Raw genomic sequence first — 26,261 nt, forward strand, 5'->3', positions numbered from 1 at the left:
GCCACAAAAGACCTAATGGAATGGCATGGTATCAGTTATCTGTTGTTGATTTTTCAATCTAACATTTCTAGTGTTGATTCAGGAGAAAACTATGTTTTTTGTTCCCAAATCCTAATTAAATTTTATTGGTTCCAAACACGTGTTTAGCAGATGTTATTGTGAGTGTAGCAAAATGATTGTGCTTCTAGCTCAAACAGTGAGGTAATATCTAACAAGTAATATCTAACAATTACACAACATATACCCAATACACACAAATCTAGTTAAGGAATGGAATTAAGAATATAAAAATATATAGACTAGCAATGTCAGAGTGGCATAGAATAAGATACAGCAGAATAGTATAGGATACAGTATATACATATGAGATGGGTAATGCAAGATTTGTAGACATTATTAAAGTGACTAGTGTTCCGTTTATTAAAGTCTATGTACAGTGCATTGCGAAAGTATTCGGCCCCCTTGAACTTTGCGACCTTTTGCCACATTTCAGGCTTCAAACATAAAGATATAAAACTGTATTTTTTTGTGAAGAATCAACAACAAGTGGGACACAATCATAAAGTGGAAAGACATTTATTGGATATTTCAAACTTTTTTAACAAATCAAAAACTGAAAAATTGGGCGTGCAAAATTATTCAGCCCCTTTACTTTCAGTGCAGCAAACTCTCTCCAGAAGTTCAGTGAGGATCTCTGAATGATCCAATGTTGACCTGAATGACTAATGATGATAAATACAATCCACCTGTGTGTAATCAAGTCTCCGTATAAATGCACCTGCACTGTGATAGTCTCAGAGGTCCGTTAAAAGCGCAGAGAGCATCATGAAGAACAAGGAACACACCAGGCAGGTCCGAGATACTGTTGTGAAGAAGTTTAAAGCCGGATTTGGATACAAAAAGATTTCCCAAGCTTTAAACATCCCAAGGAGCACTGTGCAAGCGATAATATTGAAATGGAAGGAGTATCAGACCACTGCAAATCTACCAAGACCTGGCCGTCCCTCTAAACTTTCAGCTCATACAAGGAGAAGACTGATCAGAGATGCAGCCAAGAGGCCCATGATCACTCTGGATGAACTGCAGAGATCTACAGCTGAGGTGGGAGACTCTGTCCATAGGACAACAATCAGTCGTATATTGCACAAATCTGGCCTTTATGGAAGAGTGGCAAGAAGAAAGCCATTTCTTAAAGATATCCATAAAAAGTGTTGTTCAACATTTGCCACAAGCCACCTGGGAGACACACCAAACATGTGAAAGAAGGTGCTCTGGTCAGATGAAACCAAAATTGAACTTTTTGGCAACAATGCAAAACGTTATGTTTGGCGTAAAAGCAACACAGCTCATCACCCTGAACACACTATCCCCACTGTCAAACATGGTGATGGCAGCATCATGGTTTGGGCCTGCTTTTCTTCAGCAGGGACAGGGAAGATGGATGGAGCCAAATACAGGACCATTCTGGAAGAAAACCTGATGGAGTCTGCAAAAGACCTGAGACTGGGACGGAGATTTGTCTTCCAACAAGACAATGATCCAAAACATAATGCAAAATCTACAATGGAATGGTTCAAAAATAAACATATCCAGGTGTTAGAATGGCCAAGTCAAAGTCCAGACCTGAATCCAATCGAGAATCTGTGGAAAGAACTGAAAACTGCTGTTCACAAATGCTCTCCATCAGACCTCACTGAGCTTGAGCTGTTTTGCAAGGAGGAATGGGAAAAAATGTCAGTCTCTCGATGTGCAAAACTGATAGAGACATACCCCAAGCGACTTACAGCTGTAATCGCAGCAAAAGGTGGCGCTACAAAGTATTAACTTAAGGGGGCTGAATAATTTTGCACGCCCAATTTTTCAGTTTTTGATTTGTTAAAAAAGTTTGAAATATCCAATAAATGTCGTTCCACTTCATGATTGTGAAGAATCAACAACAAGTGGGACACAATCATGAAGTGGAACGACATTTATTGGATATTTCAAACTTTTTTAACAAATCAAAAACTGAAAAATTGGGCGTACTGGGCTGTGCTGGCGAACCGGGGACACCGTGCGTAGGGCTGGTGCCATATACCCCTAACACGGTGCCTGCCCGGTCCACCTCTCTCCACGGTAAGCACGGGGAGTTGGCTCAGGTCTTCTACCTGACTTAGCCACACTCCCCGTTCCCCCCCCCCAATACATTTTTGGGGCTGCATCTCGTCCCTGTTGCGCTGCCGTGCCAACTCCTCAAAATGCCTCAACCCCAACAGAGGAGGAGAGATCTAGGGGTTTGAAGATGTGGGGTTTTTATGACCCATCACGACCATGGTAAATCTTAGGCCACAGACAACATTCCTGTGTCCTCACACTATAGAGAACCAACCTCAGAACATTAAACATGCAATAAAGGGACTTTGGAACAATGGTTTCCGTCAGCCACAATGGTGGTCATGACGATAGATGGAATATGAAAACCTATGTCATTTTTGTTTTGTTATTAAAGGTTAATAGATGACATTATTACGAAAACATTGTAACTGTTTTGGTAAAGATGAAACGTGAGAATTGCCCTAAAGGCGGTTACGCCCAAGACATGTGAGTGAATAATTAACATATCAGACTAAGTGACCCAAGCTGCAGCCAAGGTCTAAAAAGTCAACGAACCCAAAATGCAACACAAGGTTGAAAACAAAGAAATCTTTTTTCTATCCAATCTACGGATGAGTAGCTGTGTCTAAGCGGGTGAATTCAAGCCGGACCACCTAGCCTCCACTCTCCATCGAATCGTGGTATCGACACTGCTTCATTCCTTTGCTGTGAGCTCTGAGCTACAGAGCTGTCTGTCCTCAGAAGACCCCTTCCAGAGCAAGGGTCGAGGATACAGACCACTAAGCCAAAAGGACACTGACATCGTGAGGACAACCAGAGAGTTTAGCGCCAGAGAAGTGCGTCATTGAGAAGCCTAAATGACCCACACGGAGTTTCCCATCTGAGACGTAATTACATCATTATATTCTGACCCATAAGAGCGGCAGTTTGGGGCAAGGCTAGGGTTAAGCATAGCTGACAAATGCACCCAAATGTATATTTCTCTCGTGTCCTTTTCTTTTTCTCTCTCTTTTAAATCCCCATTTTGGGTAACACGCTCCATAGTGTGTTGGCCCGTTATACTAAGTTCTAATCAATAGCCTAGAATGTGTTTTTGTGTATGTTTATCTTTTATCATAATTTTAGATTTCTAGTAAATAAATACTCAACTAAGATTGGTGTGGTACGAACTCATTGGTGAGACAACGTTCAGAATGAGACTTTAGAGGAAACTGATTAATTAGCGACTGTTGTAAAATCGATATTCTGATATTCTTTGAGTTAATTTGGGAAATAGAAACTCAATAAAACTAATTTTCCCATGGTGCCCCAGGTTAATGAGTTAATAATTGTTTGATTCAGTTAATCACGCAATTAGAAACCTTTAATCATTCGATGAGCAACAGTCGTCACATTAACTAATGCAACGTCTTGGCACTTCTGTTCGACTAGATGATTAGAAGTCCCATATTGCATTAGATTTTACACTGTTCATACTAATGTCAGTTTGACTATAGATTAGAATGTATGGACAAAGACCTTAAAATAAATCTGATTTTTTATATAATTAGCTTTTTTAATATAAAACTTTGGAGTTATTGGAGATGTATCATAAACCGTTTAATAGTGTATTTATGTAGTTATTGAAAGTGTAACATTATCTGTGAAACATTTTCTTCTGTTACTTTGAAAATAATCTCTGTGTCACACCCTTATCTGTTTCACCTGTCTTTGTGATTGTCTCCACGCCCCTCCAGGTGTCGCCCATCTTCCCCATTCCCCGTTTCTGTATCAGCTCTTGCTTTTACCCCCATCTCTCTTTTCTTGCCTGATCTCGATTCACTCATCGCTTTGACCATCCAAATCGATGTCCGACTACAGGAACGATGGAGGGATATGAAATTCCTATTCCCCAACTATTTTGTTTGGTGCCTAGTATAGTCATGTGTGCTATAGTTCTGCTGTCTAACCCATGACCTTTACCCCCAGATCACATTTCTGCTGTCCTGCACGCATCGCAAACAGATTATTACATGTGCAGTTTCTATGAGTGAAAACCTTCCTTAAGATTGTTTCTTTGTTGCAATAGTTATCGTAATCTTCATTAGCTATACAGTAAATATAGTTAAAATAATGTACACTACCGTTCAAAAGTTTGAGGTCACTTAGAAATGCCTATGTTTGGGGAAAAAAGCACATTTTTTGTCCCAAAAACAAAATACATTTCTTCTGAAACTCATCAGTCTATTCTTGTTCTGAGAAATGAAGACTATTCCATGTAAGAAATTGCCAAGAAACTGAAGATGTCGTACAACGCTGTGTACTACTCCCTTCACAGAACAGTGCAAACGGGCTCTAACCAGAATAGAAAGAGGAGTGGGAGGTCCCGCTGCACAACTGAGCAAGAGGACAAGTACATTAGAGTGTCTAGTTAGAGAAACAGACACCTCACAAGTCCTCAACTGGCAGCTTCATTAAATAGTACTCGCAAAACACCAGTCTCAACGTCAACAGTGAAGAGGCGACTCCGGGATGCTGGCCTTCTAGGCAGAGTTGCAAAGAAAATTTGTTTTGTGGGGGGTATGTATCATTTGATTTTCACAACATGCCTACCACTTTGAAGATGCAAAATATTGTTTTATGTGAAACAAACAAGAAATAAGACAAGAAAACAGAAAACTGGAGTGTGCATAACTATTTATCCCCCCAAAGTCAATACTTTTTGCAGCAATTACAGCTGAAAGTCTCTTGGGGTATGTCTCTATAAGCTTGGCACGTCTAGCCACTGGGAGTTTTTCCCATTCTTCAAGGAAAAACTGCTCCAGCTCCTTCAAGTTGGATGGGTTCCGCTGGTGTACATCAATCTTTAAGTCATCCCACAGATTCTCAAATGGATTAAGGTCTGGGCTTTGACTAGGCCATTCCAAGACATTTAAATGTTTCCCCTTAAACCACCCGAGTGTTGCTTTAGCAGTATGCTTAGGGTCCTTGTCCAGCTGGAAGGTGAACCTCCATCCCAGTCTCAAATCTCTGGAAGACTGAAACAGGTTTCCCTCAAGAATTTAGCGCCATCCAACATGCCTTCAATTTTGACCAGTTTCCCAGTCCCTGCCGATGAAAAACATCACCACAGCATGATGCTGTCACCACCATGCTTCACTGTGGGGATGGTATTCTCAGGGTGATGGGAGGTGTTGGGTTTGCGACGGACATAGCATTTTCCGTGATGGCCAAAAAGCTCAATTTTGTCTCATCAGACCAGAGTACCTTCTTCCATATGTTTGGGGAGTCTCCTACATACCTTTTGGCAAACACAAAACGTGTTTGCTAATTTCTTTCTTTAAGCAATGGCTTTTTTCTGGCCACTCTTCCTTAAAGCCCAGCTCTGGGGGCGTGTACGACTTAAAGTGGTCCTATGGACAGATACTCCAATCTCTGCTGTGGAGCTTTGCAGCTCCTTCAGGGTTATCTTTGGTCTCTTTGTTGCCTCTCTGATTAATTCCCTCCTTGCCTGGTCTGTGAGTTTTGGTGGGCGGCCCTCTCTTGGCAGGTTTGTTGCGGTGCCATATTCTTTCCATTTTGTAAAAATGGATTTAATGGTGCTCCGTGGGATGTTCGAAGTTTCTGATTTTTTTTTATAACCCGACCCTGACTTCTCCACAACTTTGTCCCTGACCTGTAAGGAGAGCTCCTTGGTCTTCATGGTGCTGCTTGCTTGGTGGTGCCCCTTGCTTAATGGTGTTGCAGACTCTGGGGCCTTTCAGAACAGGTGTATTTCTACTGAGATCATGTGACAGATCATGTGACACTTAGATTGTACACAGGTGTACTTTATTTAACTAATTATGTGACTTCTGAAGGTAATTGGTTGCACCAGATCTTATTTAGGGGCTTCATAGCAAAGGGGGTGAATACATATGCATGCACCAATTTTCTGTTTTTTATTTTTTAGAATTTTATGAAACAAGTAATTTTTTTCATTTCACTTCACCAATTTGTACTATTTTTTTTCCATTTAAATGACAGGTTGAAATGCAACAAAACAGTAAAAACGCCAAGGAGGATGAATACCTTTGCAAGGCACTGGATTTAGGGCTTGTTTTTGGTGTGTGTGTGTCTGTGTGTCTGTGTCTGTGTGTGTGCGCTTGCGCGCGTGTACGTGTGTGTGCTTATGCGTGTGTATGTGAGCGTGTGTGTTTACTGAAGAGGACAACTGATATGTGTGTGGTTGTGTGGAAGACCTTGAACAATGTGTTGTTACCAGGACAACTTCAGACAGGGAATTCTTTCAAGAACACACTTCCTTGACTGTTAACAAAATGTCTTATTTGACTTACTAAAAGTAAACACATACTAATGTATTGAATTAAAGTTTGGTTCCTTTTCGATGGTCTGTAAAATAGTTTAAAAGTACAATTTTATATAATATTGTCTTTCTGACTGTTCCCATATGTCTCAGCGTCCTGAAGCATCTGACTATGAGCACTATAGCCAGCCACACCTTTGATGGCCTGAGAAGAGTCCAGCATATGTGAGTATCAAATATCAATCTGGGGTTGATCCATATCAATTCAATTGCTTTTTGACCACACCCCTTTTGGTTATGAATTGTTCAAAATAACCCGTTTTTGCTTGGTGCGTCTTTTAGAGAAATCGGTCAAAGTGTTGCCTTGGAAACTATAGAGACCCTTGCATTCAACAATCTTCTCGACCTCAATGAAATGTGAGTGTGTTTCCCCCCAGGGGTAGAACATGGATCCTCATAGCAGAGTTTAGTCTGCTTTCTTGTATGGGCTGATCTGTCTTCAAGACGGTGTTCTAGATTTGCAAGTGATGTATGTGACGTTTAGTAATATGTCATTGTAAGTGAGGTATAACTAATATGTCAGCTTGGGTGACATACAGTATAACTAAAATGATTAAATGTCACTATTTTGACTTATCCTACTGAGACCATGTTTTGAATATATTGTAAAGGGACTGGCTGAAATCAAGTGTGTTCTGTATGTCAGATGTGTGCTGTATGTGACATCATATACATTTTTGTTTCGCAGCTTCATTAAGAACATACGGAGCCTAGTGCACATCGCTCGAAGGACATTCAACAACCTTCCTAAGCTGCGTTATCTGTGAGAGACCTTCTGAACTTTAAGAGATACCAGAGACCATACCGTACTGTACTATGTCTGTGTCTCAAATGGCACCCTATTCCTATTATAGTCCACTACTTTGTATTCCCTTTATAGTGAACTACTTTTGACCAGGACCAGGGCTCTGGTCAGAAGTAACGCACTATAAAGGCAATAGGCTGCCATTTGGGATGTATCCTATCTCTCTCTGCATAGAGGGCTTGTTCCACTCTAGATAATGCTACCTGTCTGGTTTATTCATTCACATACTTTCTTATACTCTGCTACAATGTACATGTTGACACTTTGACCTCACAATTTCAGTTCAGTAAATCTTTATTGTTCCCAGTGTATACACTGTATGTATAAAACATTATGAACACCTGCTCTTTCCAGGACATAGACTGACCAGGTGAAACCAGGTGAAAGCTATGATCCCTTATTGATGTCACCTGCTAAGTCTACTTCAATCAGTGTAGATGAAGGGGAGAAGACAGGTTAAAGAAGTATTTTTAAGCCTTGAGACAATTGAGACATGGATTGTGTACAGTATGTGTGCCATTCAGAGGTTGAATGGACAAGACAAAATATTTAAGTTCCTTTGAACGGAGTATGGTAGTAGGTGCCAGGCGCACTGGTTTGAGTGTGTCAAGAACTGCTGCTGGGTTTTTCATGCTTAACAGTTTCCCGTGTATATCAAATAGGTTATTGTTGTGTTATGAAGTAATATAATACAGTCTTGTTATGCATTAACAGGAGTATATCCAACACTGGGATAACAGTGTTTCCTGACATGACTTCTATCCATTCTCTGGAACCTTGGAACCAAAATTTTGTCTTGTAAGTATGTGAATAAAAAAAGGGGTGCTCCAACAACATGAGAAGAGGTGCTGCCTTAAATCCTAGTGGAGTCCATAAGAGGTAGAGATGCCAAAACTCTCCATTAAAACTATTTTTTTATTCGAAATTCATTAAAAACACTGTGACTTTCATCAGACAGAGTCTTGTAAGTATGGGTCAGTGACGTTGAAGGACATGTCGACACTTTTGAAAAGTAAATATAGGCCTAAAACAGTATTATATCAACTTAATTAACTTAATGGGAGACCAGATGCAGCTGGAAGTGGTGTTGGAGGGCCAGTATGAGGCACTTTTTCCTCTGGTCTAAAAAATATCCCAATGCCCCAGGCAGTGATTGACACTGCCCTGTGTAGGGTGCCATCTTTCGGATGGGACGTTAAACGGGAGTCCTGACTCTCTGAGGTCATTAAAGATCCCATGGCACTTATCATAGGATTAGGGGTGTTAACCCTGGTGTCCTGGCTAAATTCCCAATCTGGCCCTCAAACCATCACGGTCACCTAATAATTCCCAGTTTACAATTTTACTCATTCATCCCCCTCCTCTCCCCTGTAACTATTCTCCATATTGTTGCTGTAAATGAGAACGTGTTCTCAGTCAATTTACCTGGTAAAAGAACGGATAAATAAAAAATAATAAAAAATGTGTTTTACAGGGATATCTGTGACAACCTCTATCTTCTGTCAATACCAGTAAATGCTTTCGTTGGCATGACAACTGAATATACTGCAATGTAAGTACTGTGTTATTATAATGGCTAGACCTACTTTTTCCAATCCAAAGGAGAATATAGTCCCAAAAGCCTGAAGTGTGAAAATGATATTGCTATACTGAATGACATTTAAAGTCACTAACTCTCATTATTGCCTACTCAGGATCTGGGATCTAGGCCTTAATGCCAATGGTGTTAACATTGTTTTCTCTCTATTCCAGGAACCTGTTCAACAATGGCATTAGAGAAATACAAGACTATGCCTTTAATGGGACCAAGATAAATAAATTGTAGTATTTCCTATACTTTTAACATTTCAACTTATTTTTTTACAATGATAGCAAATGGCTAAATAAACCTGTATCAATAAACAATGCTATTTACTTTGTTTTATGTGTTCTCAGGGTTTTGAAGAATAACCGAAACCTCCGAGTGATCCATAGGGAAGCTTTTAAAGGAGCAGTGGGCCCTAGGATACTGTAAGCGACACACTTTAAGACTATCAATATTTGGTCTTTATTCTATGTTTCCTTTATTTAGTCAGGTTATCACAAGACTATGTGAAGTCATGGTAACCTTCCCACAGCTGCAGGGATCAACTAGCCATACTAGAAAGGCATGCAGTACACACACTGTAAGTCACTTTAGAAGTTGAAAATCTATCTAATGCATGCACTTCTGCTTCTAGCTCCATTGGAATTTGTACAGTACCAGTCAAAAGTTTGGACACATACTCATTCAAGGGTTTTTCTTTATTTTTACTATTTTCTACATTGTAGAATAAAAACATCAAAACTATGAAATAGCACATATGGAATCATGCAGTAACCAAAAAAAGTGTTATATTTTATATTTGAGATTCTTCAAAGTAGCCACCCTTTGCCTTCATCCTAGCTGGAGGGGTGCTCTCATCTTATCTACCAACATAGACAGGGCTCTAACTCCTCTAGCTCCACAATGAAATAGGGTGCAGGCCAGGCAGCAGGCTGTTAGCCAGCCTGCCAGCATAGTGGAGTCTGCCACTAGCACAGTCAGTGTAGTCAGCTCAGCTATCCCCATTGAGACCGTGTCTGTGCCTCGACCTAGGTTGGGCAAAACTAAACATGGCGGTGTTCGCCTTAGCAATCTCACTAGGATAAAGACCTCCTCCATTCCTGTCATTATTGAAAGAGATCATGATACCCCACATCTCAAAATAGGGCTACTTCATGTTAGATCCCTTACTTCAAAGGCAATTATAGTCAATTAACTAATCACTGATCATCATCTTGATGTGATTGGCCTGACTGAAAAATGGCTTAAGCCTGATGAATTTACTGTTTTAAATGAGGCCTCACCTCCTGGCTACACTAGTGACCATATCCCCCGTGCATCCCGCAAAGGCGGAGGTGGTGCTAACATTTAGGATAGCAAATTTCAATTTACAAAAAAAAAAGGAGTTTTCGTCTTTTGAGCTTCTAGTCATGAAATCTATGCAGCCTACTCAATCACTTTTTATAGCTACTGTTTACAGGCCTCCTGGGCCATATACAGCGTTCCTCATTGAGTTCCCTGAATTCCTATCGGACCTTGTAGGCATAGCAGATAATATTCTAATCTTTGGTGTCTTTAATATTCACATGACACTCAACCTGTCTTCATCATAAGGGAGGTTTCTGAGTCAAAGGTGAACAAGGTGATTAGCTCACTAAAGAACTCTAAAGCCAAAGATGTGTTTGGGATGGACTCTACCTTTCTTAAAAACTACAAAGAGTCACTCATTGGCCCCATTACTAAGGTCACCAACACATCTATTGGTCTCGGTGTGTTTCCAAGGGTATGGAAGTCGGCCATAATAACGGCCATCTTTAAATCAGGCGACCCTGCTGACGTGAGTAACTACAGGCCCATTAGTATACTACCTGTGGTGTCAAAGGTTGTTGAAAAGTGTGTAGCAGAACAACTGATTGCCCACCTCAACAACAACCCCTTCACATTACACTCCATGCAGTTTGGCTTCAGAGCGAAACACTCCACAGAAACGGCCAACTGCTTTCTTCTGGAAAATGTGAAGTCCAAGATGGACAAAGGGGGTGCTGTTGGGGCTGTGTTTCTGGACCTAAGGAAGGCTTTTGATACTGTTAACCATGAGATTCTCATCACAAAATTGTCCAAGTTCAACTTTTCCCCTGATGCCTTGAGATGGATGAAATCATACCTTGAAGGCAGAACTCAGTGTGTCAGAGTGAGCAATGAGCTGTCGCCCACTCGTAGCTATGATGTGGGCGTGCCCCAAGGGTCAATACTGGGGCCCCTCCTGTTCAGCCTGTACATTAATGATCTGCCTTCTGTCTGTACTGGGTCTGAAGTTCAAATGTATGCAGATGATACAGTGATATATGTGCATGCAAAGAGCAAACAACAAGCTGCACAAGAACTCACTACTGTAATGGTCCAGGTTACAAAGTGGCTCAGTGACTCGTGTTTGCATCTCAATGTGAAAAAACTGTTTGCATGTTCTTCACAAAGAGGGCAACAGATGCTACTGAGCCAGATGTCTATGTGTCAGGGAGAAGCTCCAGGTGGTATCCGATTTTAAGTACCTTGGCATCATACTTGATTCCAACCTCTCTTTTAAAAAGCATGTGAAAAAGGTCATTCAAATAACCAAATTCAACCTAGCTAATTTCCGATTTATACGAAATTGTTTGACTACAGAGGTAGCAAAACTGTACTTCAAATCTATGATACTCCCCCACTTAACATACTGCTTGACTAGTTGGGCCCAAGCTTTCTGTACAACATTAAAACCTATTCAGTCTGTCTACAAACAGGCTCTCAAAGTGCTTGATAGGAAGCCCAATAGCCATCATCATTGTCACATCCTTAGAAAGCATGAGCTCTTGAGTTGGGAAAATCTTGTGCAATACACCAACGCATGTCTTGTATTCAAGATCCTTAATGGCCTGGCTCCCCCTCCACTCAATATTTTTGTTAAACAGAAAACCCAGACATATGGCAGCAGATCCACAAGGTCTGCCATGAGAGGTGACTGTATAGTTCCCCTAAGGAAAAGCACCTTAAGTAAATCTGCATTCTCTGTGAGAGCTTCCCATGTCTGGAATACACTGCCATCAGACACACATAACTGCACCACATATCACACTTTCACAAAATGCTTGAAGACCTGGCTAAAGGTCAATCAGATTTGTGAACATGGTCCCTAGCTGTGTGTTGCCGCTTTCCATGTTGTCTGTTGTCTGTAGCTTGTGAGGTGTGGAAACACTTTGTTGCTTTTATGAATTTTGTCTTGCTGCTTTTTGTCCTATGTTGCTCTGTCTGTATGCTATGTCTTGCTTGTCCTATGTTGCTATGTCTTGCTTGTTCTATGTTGCTATTGTCTATATTGTAATTGTTTTTAATAACCTGCCCAGGGACTGCGGTTGAAAATTAGCCGGCTGGCTAAAACCGGCACTTTTACTGAAACGTTGATTAATGTGCACTGTCCCTGTAAAAATAAAAAATAAACTCAAACTCAAACATGGAAAAGTCCACAGACCCACTCCAAAAGGCTTTCGGAGCCATCATTGACTCGGTGGGTTTTGTCCAACATGTCTCTGGACCTACTCACTGTCACAGTCATACTCTGGACCTAGTTTTGTCCCATGGAATGTATGTTGTGGATCTTAATGTTTTTCCTCATAATCCTGGACTATCGGACAACCATTTTATTACGTTTGCAATTGCAACAAATAATCTGCTCAGACCCCAACCAAGGAACATCAAAAGTCGTACTATAAATTCACAGACAACACAAAGATTCCTTGATGTCCTTCCAGACTCCCTCTGCCTACCCAAGGACGTCAGAGGACAAAAATCAGTTAACCACCTAACTGAGGAACTCAATTTAACCTTGCGCAATAGCCTAGATGCAGTTGCACCCCTAAAAACTAAAAGCATTTCTCATAAGAAACTAGCTCCCTGGTATACAGAAAATACCCGAGCTCTGAAGCAAGCTTCCAGAAAATTGGAACGGAAATGGCGCTACACCAAACTGGAAGTCTTCCAACTAGCTTGGAAAGACAGTACCGTGCAGTATCGAAGAGCCCTTACTGCTGCTCGATCATCCCATTTTTCCAACTTAATTGAGGAAAATAAGAACAATCCGAAATTCCTTTTTGATACTGTCACAAAGCTAACTAAAAAGCAGCATTCCCCAAGAGAGGATGGCTTTCACTTCAGCAGTAATAAATTCATGAACTTCTTTGAGGAAAAGATCATGATTATTAGAAAGCAAATTATAGACTCCTCTTTAAATCTGCTTATTCCTTCAAAGCTCAGTTGTCCTGAGTCTGCACAACTCTACCAGGACCTAGGATCAAGAGAGACACTCAAGTGTTTTAGTACTATATCTCTTGACACAATGATGAAAATAATCATGGCCTCTAAATCTTCAAGCTGCATACGGGACCCTATTCCAACTAAACTACTGAAAGAGCTGCTTCCTGTGCTTGGCCCTCCTATGTTGAACATAATAAACTGCTGTAACGTTCTTCGTCGGGCGAAAGAGAGGAGGACCAAAATGCAGTGTGATGATTATCCATTTTTATTGAATACTATACAACGAACGAAAACAATAAACCGACAAAATGAACGAAGACGAAACAGTCCCGTAACGTGAACACACACACAGGAAACAGGAACAATCACCCACACCCCACAATACAAAACAGGCTACCTAAATATGGTTCCCAATCAGAGACAACGACTAAGACCTGCCTCTGATTGAGAACCATATCAGGCCAAACACATCGAAACAGACAAACTAGACATACAACATAGAATGCCTACTCATATCACACCCTGACCAAACAAAACATAGAAACAAACAACGCAAACTATGGTCAGAGTGTGACAAAGACTGTCTATCCACTGGATGTGTACCAAACTCACTAAAAGTGGCAGTAATAAAGCCTCTCTTGAAAAAGCCAAACCTTGACCCAGAAAATATAAAAACTATCGGCCTATATCGAATCTTCCATTCCTCTCAAAAATTTTAGAAAATGCTGTTGCACAGCAACTCACTGCCTTCCTGAAGAAAAACAATGTACACAAAATGCTTCAGTCTGGTTTTAGACCCCATCATAGCACTGAGACTGCACTTGTGAAGGTGGTAAATGACCTTTTAATGTCATCAGACCGAGGCTCTGCATCTGTCCTTGTGCTCCTAGACCTTAGTGCTGCTTTTGATACCATCGATCACCACATTCTTTTGGAGAGATTGGAAACCCAAATTGGTCTACACTTACAGGTTCTGGCCTGGTTTAGATCTTATCTGTCGGAAAGATATCAGTTTGTCTCTGTGAATGGTTTGTCCTCTGACAAATCAACTGTAAATTTCGGTGTTCCTCAAGGTTCCGTTTTAGGACCACTATTGTTTTCACTATATATTTTACCTCTTGGGGATGTCATTCGAAAACATAACATAAACTTTCACTGCTATGCAGATGACACACAGCTGTACATTTCAATGAAACATGGTGAAGCCCCAAAATTGCCCTCGCTAGAAGCATGTGTTTCAGACTTAAGGAAGTGGATGGCTTCGAACTTTCTACTTTTAAACTCGGACAAAACAGATGCTTGTTTTAGGTCCCAAGAAACAAAGAGATCTTCTGTTGAATCTGACAATTAATCTTAATGGTTGTACAGTCGTCTCAAATGAAACTGTAAAGGACCTCGGCGACCCTGATGTCTCTTTTGACGAACATATCAAGACTCTTTCAATGACAGCTTTTTTCCATCTACTTAACATTGCAAAAATCAGAAACGTTCTGTCCAAAAATTATGCCGAAAAATGTATCCATGCTTTTGTTACTTCTAGGTTAGACTACTGCAATGCTCTTCTTTCCGGCTACCCGGATAAAGCACTAAATAAACTTCAGTTAGTGCTAAATACGGCTGCTAGAATCCTGACTAGAATGTGTTCATATTATTCCAGTGCTAGCCTCCCTACACTGGCTTCCTGTCAAGGCAAGGGCTGATTTCAAGGTTTTACTGCTAACCTACAAAGCATTACATGGGCTTGCTCCTACCTATCTCTCTGATTTGGTCCTGTCGTACATACCTACACGTGCGCTACGGTCACAAGACGCAGGCCTCCTAATTGTCCCTAGAATTTCTAAGCAGGGCTTTCTCCTATAGAGCTCCATTTTTATTACATTTACATTTTACATTTAAGTCATTTAGCAGACGCTCTTATCCAGAGCGACTTACAAATTGGTGCATTCACCTTATGACCTCCAGTGGAACAGTAGTGCATCTAAATCTTTTCAGGGGGAGGGGGGGTGAGAGGGATTACTTTATCCTATCCTAGGTATTCCTTAAAGAGGTGGGGTTTCAGGTGTCTCCGGAAGGTGGTGATTGACTCCGCTGTCCTGGCGTCGTGAGGGAGTTTGTTCCACCATTGGGGGGCCAGAGCAGCGAACAGTTTTGACTGGGCTGAGCGGGAACTGTACTTCCTCAGTGGTAGGGAGGCGAGCAGGCCAGAGGTGGATGAACGCAGTGCCCTTGTTTGGGTGTAGGGCCTGATCAGAGCCTGGAGGTACTGAGGTGCCGTTCCCCTCACAGCTCCGTAGGCAAGCACCATGGTCTTGTAGCGGATGCGAGCTTCAACTGGAAGCCAGTGGAGGGAGCGGAGGAGCGGGGTGACGTGAGAGAACTTGGGAAGGTTGAACACCAGACGGGCTGCGGCGTTCTGGATGAGTTGTAGGGGTTTAATGGCACAGGCAGGGAGCCCAGCCAACAGCGAGTTGCAGTAATCCAGACGGGAGATGACAAGTGCCTGGATTAGGACCTGCGCCGCTTCCTGTGTGAGGCAGGGTCGTACTCTGCGGATGTTGTAGAGCATGAACCTACAGGAACGGGCCACCGCCTTGATGTTAGTTGAGAACGACAGGGTGTTGTCCAGGATCACGCCAAGGTTCTTAGCGCTCTGGGAGGAGGACACAATGGAGTTGTCAACCGTGATGGCGAGATCATGGAACGGGCAGTCCTTCCCCGGGAGGAAGAGCAGCTCCGTCTTGCCGAGGTTCAGCTTGAGGTGGTGATCCGTCATCCACACGGATATGTCTGCCAGACATGCAGAGATGCGATTCGCCACCTGGTCATCAGAAGGGGGAAAGGAGAAGATTAATTGTGTGTCGTCTGCATAGCAATGATAGGAGAGACCATGTGAGGTTATGACAGAGCCAAGTGACTTGGTGTATAGCGAGAATAGGAGAGGGCCTAGAACAGAGCCCTGGGGGACACCAGTGGTGAGAGCACGTGGTGTGGAGACGGATTCTCGCCACGCCACCTGGTAGGAGCGACCTGTCAGGTAGGACGCAATCAAGCGTGGGCCGCGCCGGGAGATGCCCAACTCGGAGAGGGTGGAGAGGAGGATCTGATGGTTCACAGTATCGAAGGCAGCCGATAGGTCTAGAAGGATGAGAGCAGAGGAGAGAGAGTTAGCTTTAGCAGTGCGGAGCGCCTCCGTGATACAGAGAAGAGCAGTCTCAGTTGAATGACTAGTCTTGAAACCTGACTGATTTGGATCAAGAAGGTCATTCTGAGAGAGATAGCGGGAGAGCTGGCCAAGGACGGCACGTTCAAGAGTTTTGGAGAGAAAAGAAAGAAGGGATACTGGTCTGTAGTTGTTGACATCGGAGGGATCGAGTGTAGGTTTTTTCAGAAGGGTGCAACTCTCGCTCTCTTGAAGACGGAAGGGACGTAGCCAGCGGTCAGGGATGAGTTGATGAGCGAGGTGAGGTAAGGGAGGAGGTCTCCGGAAATGGTCTGGAGAAGAGAGGAGGGGATAGGGTCAAGCGGGCAGGTTGTAGGGCGGCCGGCCGTCACAAGACGCGAGATTTCATCTGGAGAGAGAGGGGAGAAAGAGGTCAGAGCACAGGGTAGGGCAGTGTGAGCAGAACCAGCGGTGTCGTTTGACTTAGCAAACGAGGATCGGATGTCGTCGACCTTCTTTTCAAAATGGTTGACGAAGTCATCTGCAGAGAGGGAGGAGGGGGGAGGGGGAGGAGGATTCAGGAGGGAGGAGAAGGTTGCAAAGAGCTTCCTAGGGTTAGAGGCAGATGCTTGGAATTTAGAGTGGTAGAAAGTGGCTTTAGCAGCAGAGAGAGAAGAGGAAAATGTAGAGAGGAGGGAGTGAAAGGATGTCAGGTCCGCAGGGAGGCGAGTTTTCCTCCATTTCCGCTCGGCTGCCCGGAGCCCTGTTCTGTGAGCTCGCAATGAGTCGTCGAGCCACGGAGCGGGAGGGAGGACCGAGCCGGCCTGGAGGATAGGGGACATAGAGAGTCAAAGGATGCAGAAAGGGAGGAGAGGAGGGTTGAGGAGGCAGAATCAGGAGATAGGTTGGAGAAGGTTTGAGCAGAGGGAAGAGATGATAGGATGGAAGAGGAGAGAGTAGCGGGGGAGAGAGAGCGAAGGTTGGGACGGCGCGATACCATCCGAGTAGGGGCAGTGTGGGAAGTGTTGGATGAGAGCGAGAGGGAAAAGGATACAAGGTAGTGGTCGGAGACTTGGAGGGAGTTGCAACGAGGTTAGTGGAAGAACAGCATCTAGTAAAGATGAGGTCGAGCGTATTTCCTGCCTTGTGAGTAGGGGGAAGGTGAGAGGGTGAGGTCAAAAGAGGAGAGGAGTGGAAAGAAGGAGGCAGAGAGGAATGAGTCAAAGGTAGGCGTGGGGAGGTTAAAGTCGCCCAGAACTGTGAGAGGTGAGCCGTCCTCAGGAAAGGAGCTTATCAAGGCATCAAGCTCATTGATGAACTCTCCGAGGGAACCTGGAGGGCGATAAATGATAAGGATGTTAAGCTTGAAAGGGCTGGTAACTGTGACAGCATGGAATTCAAAGGAGGCGATAGACAGATGGGTAAGGGGAGAAAGAGAGAATGACCACTTGGGAGAGATGAGGATCCCGGTGCCACCACCCCGCTGACCAGAAGCTCTCGGGGTGTGCGAGAACACGTGGGCAGACGAAGAGAGAGCAGTAGGAGTAGCAGTGTTGTCTGTGGTGATCCATGTTTCCGTCAGTGCCAAGAAGTCGAGGGACTGGAGGGAGACATAGGCGGAGATGAACTCTGCCTTGTTGGCCGCAGATCGGCAGTTCCAGAGGCTACCGGAGACCTGGAACTCCACGTGGGTCGTGCGCGCTGGGACCACCAGATTAGGGTGGCCGCGGCCACGCGGTGTGGAGCGTTTGTATGGTCTGTGCAGAGAGGAGAGAACAGGGATAGACAGACACATAGTTGACAGGCTACACAAGAGGCTACGCTAATGCAAAGGAGATTGGAATGACAAGTGGACTACACGTCACGAGTGTTCAGAGAGTTAAGCTTACGTAGCAAGAATCTTATTGACTAAAATGATTAAAATGATACAGTACTGCTGAAGTAGGCTAGCTGGCAGAGGCTGCGTTGTTGACTAAGTAGGCTAGTTGGCATTGGCTGCGTTGTTGACACTACACTAATCAACACTAATCACTAATCGATTTATGGAATCGTCTGCCTATCCATGTGAGAGACGCAAACTCGGTCTCAACCTTTAAGGCTTTACTGAAGACTCGTCTCTTCAATGGGTCATATGATTGAGTGTAGTCTGGCCCAGGAGTGTGAAGGTGAACGGAAAGGCTCTGGAGCAACGAACCGCCCTTGCAGTCTCTGCCTGGCCGCTTCCCCACTTTCCACTGGGATTCTCTGCCTCTAACCCTATTACAGGGGCTGAGTCACTAGCTTACTGGTGCTCTTTCATGCCATCCCTAGGAGGGGTGCGTCACTTGAGTGGGTTGAGTCACTGATGTGATCTTCCTGTCTGGGTTGGCGCCCCCCCATGGGTTGTGCCGTGGCGGAGATCTTTGTGGGCTATACTCGGCCTTGTCTCAGGATGGTAAGTTGGTGGTTGAAGATATCCCTCTAGTGGTGTGGGGGCTGTGCTTTGGCAAAGTGGGTGGGGTTATATCCTTCCAGTTTGGCCCTGTCCGGGGGTATCATCGGATGGGGCCACAGTGTCTCCTGACCCCTCCTGTCTCAGCATCCAGTATTTATGCTGCAGTAGTTTATGTGTCGGGGGGCTAGGGTCAGTTTGTTATATCTGGAGTACTTCTCCTGTCCTATCTGGTGTCCTGTGTGAATTTAAGTATGCTCTCTCTAATTCTCTCTTTCTTTCTCTCTCTCTCGGAGGACCTGAGCCCTAGGACCATGCCTCAGGACTACCTGGCATGATGACTCCTTGCTGTCCCCAGTCCACCTGGCCGTGCTGCTGCTCCAGTTTCAACTGTTCTGCCTGTGATTATTATTATTTGACCATGCTGGTCATTTATGAACATTTGAACATCTTGGCCATGTTCTGTTATAATCTCCACCCGGCACAGCCAGAAGAGGACTGGCCACCCCACATAGCCTGGTTCCTCTCTAGATTTCTTCCTAGTTTTTCCTAGCCACCGTGCTTCTACACCTGCATTGCTTGCTGTTTGGGGTTTTAGGCTGGGTTTCTGTACAGCACTTTGAGATATCAGCTGATGTACGAAGGGCTATATAAATAAATTTGATTTGATTTGATGACAGCTTTGCACACTCTTGGCATTCTCTCAACCAGCTTCACCTGGAATGCTCTTCCAACAGTCTTGAAGGAGTTCCCATGTATGCTGAGCACTTGTTGGCTGATTTTCCTTCACTCTGCGGTCCAACTCATCCCAAACCAACTCAATTGGGTTGAGGTCGGGTGATTGTGGAGGCCAGGTCATCTGATGCAGCACTATTACTCTCACTCTTGGTCAAATAGCCCTTACACAGCCTGGAGCTGTGTTGGGTCATTGCCCTGTTGAAAAACAAATGATAGTCCCACTAAGCGCTGTGTAAGGGCTATTCTACAATGTATAAAATAGTAAAAATAAAAATCCTTGAATGAGTAGGTGTGTCCAAAGTTTTGACTGGTACTGTGATATCCTCTAAAACCTTTCTGAACCCTTTGCCGTGTCTGTAATTAGAGCTCTGATGAATGACTGAGTGAGTGAGTTCATTAGTGAGGGAGAGAATTCATGAATAAAAACTTTATTATGATTGTGTTTTCACTGTATGTTTTCCAGAGATGTCTCGTCGACGGCGATAGAGACTTTGCCATCCCATGGCCTCAATTCTGTCGTGGAGCTGGTTGCCCGTACAGCCTATGGCCTAAAGAGACTACCCCCTTTCAGGGATCTGGGCAACCTGCAGAAGGCACACCTCACCTACAACAGCCACTGCTGTGCCTTACTCACCTGGGACACACACAGGTGGCATAATCCCATTCACACAAGAAGAGGCTGGTGGGAGGAGCTATAGGAGGACAGGCTCATTGTAATGGCTGGAATGGAATGGTATCAAGCACATCAGACATATGAAACCACATGTTTGACCCTATTCCATTTCAGCGAGTCATCCTCCTATAGCTCCTCCAATCAGCCTCTTCTGATTCACACCAGGGGCAAGTGTCAAAGGCAGGATTTGAGGGGCAAGTGTCAAAGGCATGATTTGAACCTGGGTCTCCCACAGGAGATACCAGTGTCTTGACGTTAGACCAAGAGGAAACTTGCTTTAGGGCTGACGGACAGGGATTTCCTCTTTTCGAGGGATATAACTAGTAATTAAGTGGGCTATTCCTAGTAGAAGTTTGCAATTAATGAGACAATGGTCTTCAATGCCCTTCAAATGAATCCCATGAATTGTTTACAGGATGCAGCTGGAATCAGTCTCTAGGGCATGGGTTAAAGATAATGTAACCTCGGAACCCAAAACCAAGTAGTGTTTGCTGGCCAGCTAGCACTCTATCACAAGAGACTAAATATATTGTATATCATTTTAGGTTGGGGGCCGGGGTGCATGTTCGATGCGTGCCCGTTTGGTTATCCGGCCGTGTGTGTGTGTGTGTCTGTGACGCAGCTCTCATGCCAGTCTCTCCTTATTGCTGTTAACCAAATCAAATGTTCATGTCCTAATATAGTTTGATACTCTACCACTGCTTTGTGATTATGTCTTGAGAATCAAAAACATATGTCTCTCCGACTGACTGTTTCCCCAAAGCATATCAGTACAAGATCAAAGCATGACCGCGTTGCAGTTCCTCTGGAGACAGGCAGCAAGAGGTTGGGGGCCCACAGATAGCATATGATAGCAAAATGTGTAGAATTGCAGGACATTTGCTTTAAAACTGCAACAGGTTCCCTCAGCCTCATGGCAAAATGTGTAGAATAGCAGGAAATTCGCTTTAAAACTGCAATATTGTATAATAACATTGTAAAACTGCCAATTTTTCTCTCTGCGCCATGGCAAAATGTGTTGAAATGAAAGAGGTCTGTGCCCAGGGTCCCAAATGTGGTAGTTGGCCCTACACACACACACACACACACATATACAGCTGTATTTTCATTACAAATTATATTTTCCCTAACCCTAAACCTAACCCTAATACTTAACCTAACCCTAACATTATACCCAAAAACCCTTTCACTAGGCCAACCCTAACCCCCCTGACCCCAAAACCCTTAAAATACAATTTGAACAAATTCAGGACCTGAAAAAAGTCTTGAATGTTCAAAACAGTTCTTGTTTTCCTACCTTTTCAGGATATTAAGGTGAAATGCTAGGACATTGGGGTCCTGATAATGTAAAGCTGATTTTGAACACAGGTTTAATTTACCTCTCTCTCTCCCCTAGGGATTCTCCAATCAATGCAGCACAACATAATGGATCTAGGCCTACGTATTGTGATGACAGTCCGTATGAAAAGTGAGTTTCTTTTCTTCTTCATTTACTACTGCAGTAGTTTAAATGTTCAGTGCAGCCATTTTTATCTCAATATCAAATCCTTTCTGGTTAACAATTTTGCGACTTATTGTGATTGTTTTAAATTACAATTGTAAAAAATAATAAAAAATAGCTTTTTAGTAAAGGGCAATTTCTCAAGCAAGAATTTTGAGTGGGGAGGGGAAAACTGAAAATTTGCTGTTATTGGCAGAGAGGTTTGGAACTCTCTTTCTTATTGATTTATTAACTAATGTACCACATGGTGATGTCACCATGAAGGCCAAAACTCCATCCCACCAAAAAAACAACTCTTACACTCATAATTATCACAATTTCATATTATTATTCCAACCTCATAGTGTGGAAATATATATTAAACACAGGAAAATCACGTTTTTGACTGCACTGGGCCTTTAAAAACTAAAGTCTGAGTTCCCCAAATAATTATTCATTACATCATGGAATTGCTAAGTTTGTAGATTCATCCGTTTTGACTAAGAGACATCTTCAGTGAAGGTGCCTTATTTGCCTAATTCCTAATTTGAGTAATTAATCATCTATTGATTATGACTTTTCAGGGATCCCATTTAAACTATCTGATTAGAAATGCAACTAAAGTGAACTGTTTTTCATCCAGTCCTGCAATACTAGTGACACATCATGATCAATCATGACCTTTCAGTTATGACCTTTCATCTCTCCACTTTTGAACTATGGAAACAGGTTTTTCTATCATTGTAGCCTCATATTATCAGACTAATTCATGTAAGTCCACAAGATCCGTCTAGCTCGCGACACTAAATGCATTGGTATTCGGGGAAAAATAAATGTCAATATAATTATACAGTCATAAAACTTTAGTGACCATTGACCTACTCTTTACAGCTCTCGCTTCCTGTACCACCAGGTTTCCAACTGGTATGGTGGACTCATCCGACACATCCCTACTGGTGGAAATACATGGAACAAATGAAGATGTCGAAGATGAGTCCTACGGAGGTGTGGATTTCCAGTATCCAGAACTAGGGTTAAACTGTCAGACCAGACCAACCCTCCAGTGTACACCAGAGGCTGACGCCTTTAACCCGTGTGAAGACATAGCAGGTAGAATCAAGAATTGCTGCCCTCAACTCAGCTTAGTCCCTTAGGAAAAGTATTTGAATGCAGGGTTAAAAAGACAAACTGGGAAAACCCTCATTCACTCTAATAGTCTTTAGACGTTTTAATGTTATTTCAAGCAGTCAAGAGGTCAAACTAACGGACATGTTTTGGCAACAGCCTTTTACTGAAAGAACAGAAGGCCTAGGCAGATTACTTTGTCGTACGGTCTCCTTTCCACTGTTATTTTACTGTTTTACGATCTTTATTTCTTAATAATAATAAAATAAAAATGGTATGTAATGTTGTTGCGCACCATTAAATTTATTTTCTGTAAGAAATGTGTTATATAAATGAAGTTTGATTGAGTTTGACTGCTTTTCCTTTGTTCACTCCAGGTTTCAGTTTTCTCAGAGTCGCCATCTGGTTCATCAACATCCTGGCGATCATTGGCAACCTGACAGTCCTCCTCATCTTCTTCACCAGTCGCTGTAAACTCACTGTGCCACGCTTCCTCATGTGTCACCTGGCCTTCGCTGACTTCTGCATCGGCGTCTACCTCCTTATGATCGCCGCGGTCGACCTCCACACCCGAGGCCACTACAGTGAGCACGCCATCGATTGGCAGACGGGAGCAGGTTGTAGTGCGGCGGGCTTCCTGTCTCTGTTCGGTGGGGAGCTGTCGGTGTACACGTTGTCGACTATCACTCTGGAACGCTGGCATACGATAACTCATGCCTTGCAGCTGGAGAAGAGGCTAGGCCTGGCGCAGGCTGCTGTCATCATGGCTGGAGGGTGGTTGATCTGTCTGGGGATGGCCATGCTCCCCCTGGTGGGGGTCAGCAGCTACAGCAGGGTATATAATACACTGTACCACTATAAATAAAAAAAAACAGAACAATGGACGGCAGAGTATACCTAGTGCTTCTGAACAGAATAGTGGCCGACATTTTCTGTTCATTTTTCAATGATTCTACATGTTGAATCCACGCAAATAGTCACCACTAGTCTGCACCCAGCAGGTGGTTGCTATAACACACCGCAGCGACAGCCAGTGATAGCCGTCCATCGTTGTTGCTATAACACACCGCGGCAAAAGAAAGCAATGACCGTCCATCGTTCTGTGTGTTCTTTACATTATTTTCCAAGAGGAGAAGATTGGTTAGGACACACTTTTTCATTAAATAACACAATAAATATTTTCCAGGTGAGCATGTGCCTTCCCATGGATGTGAAGACTCCTCTGGCCCAGGCTTTCATCCTCCTGCTCCTCCTCTTCAACGTGGGGGCGTTCCTGGTGGTCTGCGTCTGCTACGTCCTCATCTACCTGGCAGTACGGAACCCCCAGTTCCCCAGCCGCAGTGCAGACGCCAAGATCGCTAAGCGCATGGCTGTCCTCATCTTCACCGATCTCCTCTGCATGGCACCCATCTCGTTCTTCGCTATATCCGCAGCCTTTAAGGTTCCGCTCATCACTGTCACCAACTCCAAGATACTCCTGGTGTTGTTCTTTCCTATCAATTCCTGTGCCAACCCTTTCCTCTATGCCATCTTTACTAAGGCTTTCAGGAAAGATGTCTATCTGTTACTGAGTAACGTGGGCTGCTGCGAGAATAAAGCTAATATGTACAGGATGAAGGCCTATTGCTCTGAGAATTTGGTGAAGAGTAGTTCTGGGAACAAGGGGACTCTGATTTGTACAACACTAATAAGTATGGACCCTCTGCCATTGCAGAGCCAACAGCTGAAAGACGATGGAGATTTGGGGACAATCTGAAATGGCACCCTATACCTGAAATACATTTTTTCAAAGAGGATGAAGAATAGACTAAGCTTTTTATTTTGTTCTATTCATTATCATCAACAGTAGCAACAAGTGACCTTACAGTATTTTGTAGTGCAATTCACTGGTTACTACAGTCTTACTGGGGGGGTTATTGTTCGGATGGGACTTTTCGTTCACTTTTTTCTTTAACTGGGTCCTACAGTAGAACCAGGATTGTCTGCAATTTACTGTAAAACGGTAAACAATTTTGAACATTTGAACTCCCATGTAATTCTCATATGGCTAAATGTGTCATTCAACCAAATTGTATTTAAATAAAACAACATTTTCTGTTGGCATCCCAGACTTGCTTGGTGAATCAATGCTACACTATGTACATGTTTTGTAACAGAATAACTATTCAAATATAAACAAATATTTATTTATTTTACAGTCATATAAAATATCTTCAAGCAGAGGCTGTCTGTAGACCATTAGAATGAGACCAGTGTCCACAGGCAGTGGTGTCGTGTCTTTGGCTATATGCCGGATGAAGTGATATGACATGCTATTCTATAAAATCCTTTCTCCATAATTAATATGACCTGATTGAGCTAATCATGTAAATGTAATTAACTGGAGAGTCGGGGCACCACAAAATAATATTTATAGAGCTGTTATCTTCCGAATAAACTCTTAAAGACTGAGTAATATTTTACATCAATAGCAGTCAATATTAATCGTCACCTTAATTCAGTCTCATCTGAAAGTTGTAAATTCTTGGTTATCTTCACGAACCCTGGCTAACAAGTTGAATCAGCAATACAAAATTGGGTTTAATTATTTATTTACTAAATACCTAACTAATCACATAGAATTACATATACACAGAATGAATCATACTTTGATTACAAATGACATCATAAAGGACAACGTCCCAAGCGGGCGGAACAGATATGACAGCTTGTTACACAAAAGAAAAGGAAGAAGCTGTGCACTGGTAAATACAGTATCTTATGCATTCTAAATGACCGCCCATTTGGAAAAGGAAAATGCAATAAATATTTATTCTGAGCTGCACTTCGGTAGGTTGGTGGTAGATGGAAGGCCGAGTTGCCAAACCGAGTCCTTTGTCCTTTGAAGAATGTCTGGTGGTCAATTGGATACGTTGTAGTAACGTCGTTGTGTGATGGACAGGATACTCTGTCTGTTCCTTCCTAACCCTCGTTTGCAGCTGCTGTTGCTAACTCAACGGCTAGGAGGTATCACTTCTGTAGTGAATAAGAGTTCAAAGTTCATACTATTCGCAAACGAAGCTCACGCTGATGTTGGCTTCATTCTGTAGTTATTATCTGAACCATTCTGACATCGGACCGTCGTCCTCACATCTCCGGAACAGGAGGTTACATTTTTGTCAAGGCTTTATATAGTGGAGCGAGAAGGGTGTGTCTGAAAAGTTGTATAACCCATGACTCTTCACAGGGACGGGCCACTGATTGAGCAGAGCCCTAACCTTATGAAAACCCAATTCTCCATTTTAGAAGCTAAAATCACATTTCATCCCATCACAAATAATTTCATATTCAAACATTTAAATTGAACAACAATTCCATGTGAATCCGATAACTCTGATGTGTAGACTTTCCACTGTAGAGTTTATGTCATCTTATCATTGATGAGAATGTCTCAGATGACAACCGAACTGACATCATATTCATTAAGTACCACCGCATATGTTCAATTGGTCGGGATAACCAGAATATAGTTAATTTCCCCCCACCTTCTGATGTTCCCAGAATCTCTATGTTAACCAAA

At 43.1% G+C, this 26,261-nt stretch overlaps 1 protein-coding gene across 1 annotated transcript in view; it reads left to right on the top strand.

Annotated features, from left to right (window-relative positions):
- The window catches only part of lhcgr (luteinizing hormone/choriogonadotropin receptor), a 29,566-nt gene extending 4,761 nt beyond the window's left edge, over positions 1–24,805 (top strand). The window contains exons 2-13 of the mRNA XM_029685333.1: positions 6,533–6,604; positions 6,722–6,796; positions 7,128–7,202; positions 7,959–8,042; positions 8,719–8,796; positions 8,997–9,065; positions 9,180–9,254; positions 19,888–20,073; positions 21,494–21,565; positions 22,491–22,687; positions 23,080–23,537; positions 23,889–24,805. Of these exons, the coding sequence (XP_029541193.1) occupies positions 6,533–6,604; positions 6,722–6,796; positions 7,128–7,202; positions 7,959–8,042; positions 8,719–8,796; positions 8,997–9,065; positions 9,180–9,254; positions 19,888–20,073; positions 21,494–21,565; positions 22,491–22,687; positions 23,080–23,537; positions 23,889–24,458 (2,011 nt within the window). The 3' untranslated portion in view covers positions 24,459–24,805. The remainder of the gene's footprint in view (positions 1–6,532; positions 6,605–6,721; positions 6,797–7,127; positions 7,203–7,958; positions 8,043–8,718; positions 8,797–8,996; positions 9,066–9,179; positions 9,255–19,887; positions 20,074–21,493; positions 21,566–22,490; positions 22,688–23,079; positions 23,538–23,888) is intronic.
- The last annotated feature ends 1,456 nt before the right edge of the window (positions 24,806–26,261 follow it).

Source organism: Oncorhynchus nerka, linkage group LG16 (assembly GCF_034236695.1).
Source record: "Oncorhynchus nerka isolate Pitt River linkage group LG16, Oner_Uvic_2.0, whole genome shotgun sequence".
Lineage (NCBI taxonomy): Eukaryota > Metazoa > Chordata > Actinopteri > Salmoniformes > Salmonidae > Oncorhynchus > Oncorhynchus nerka.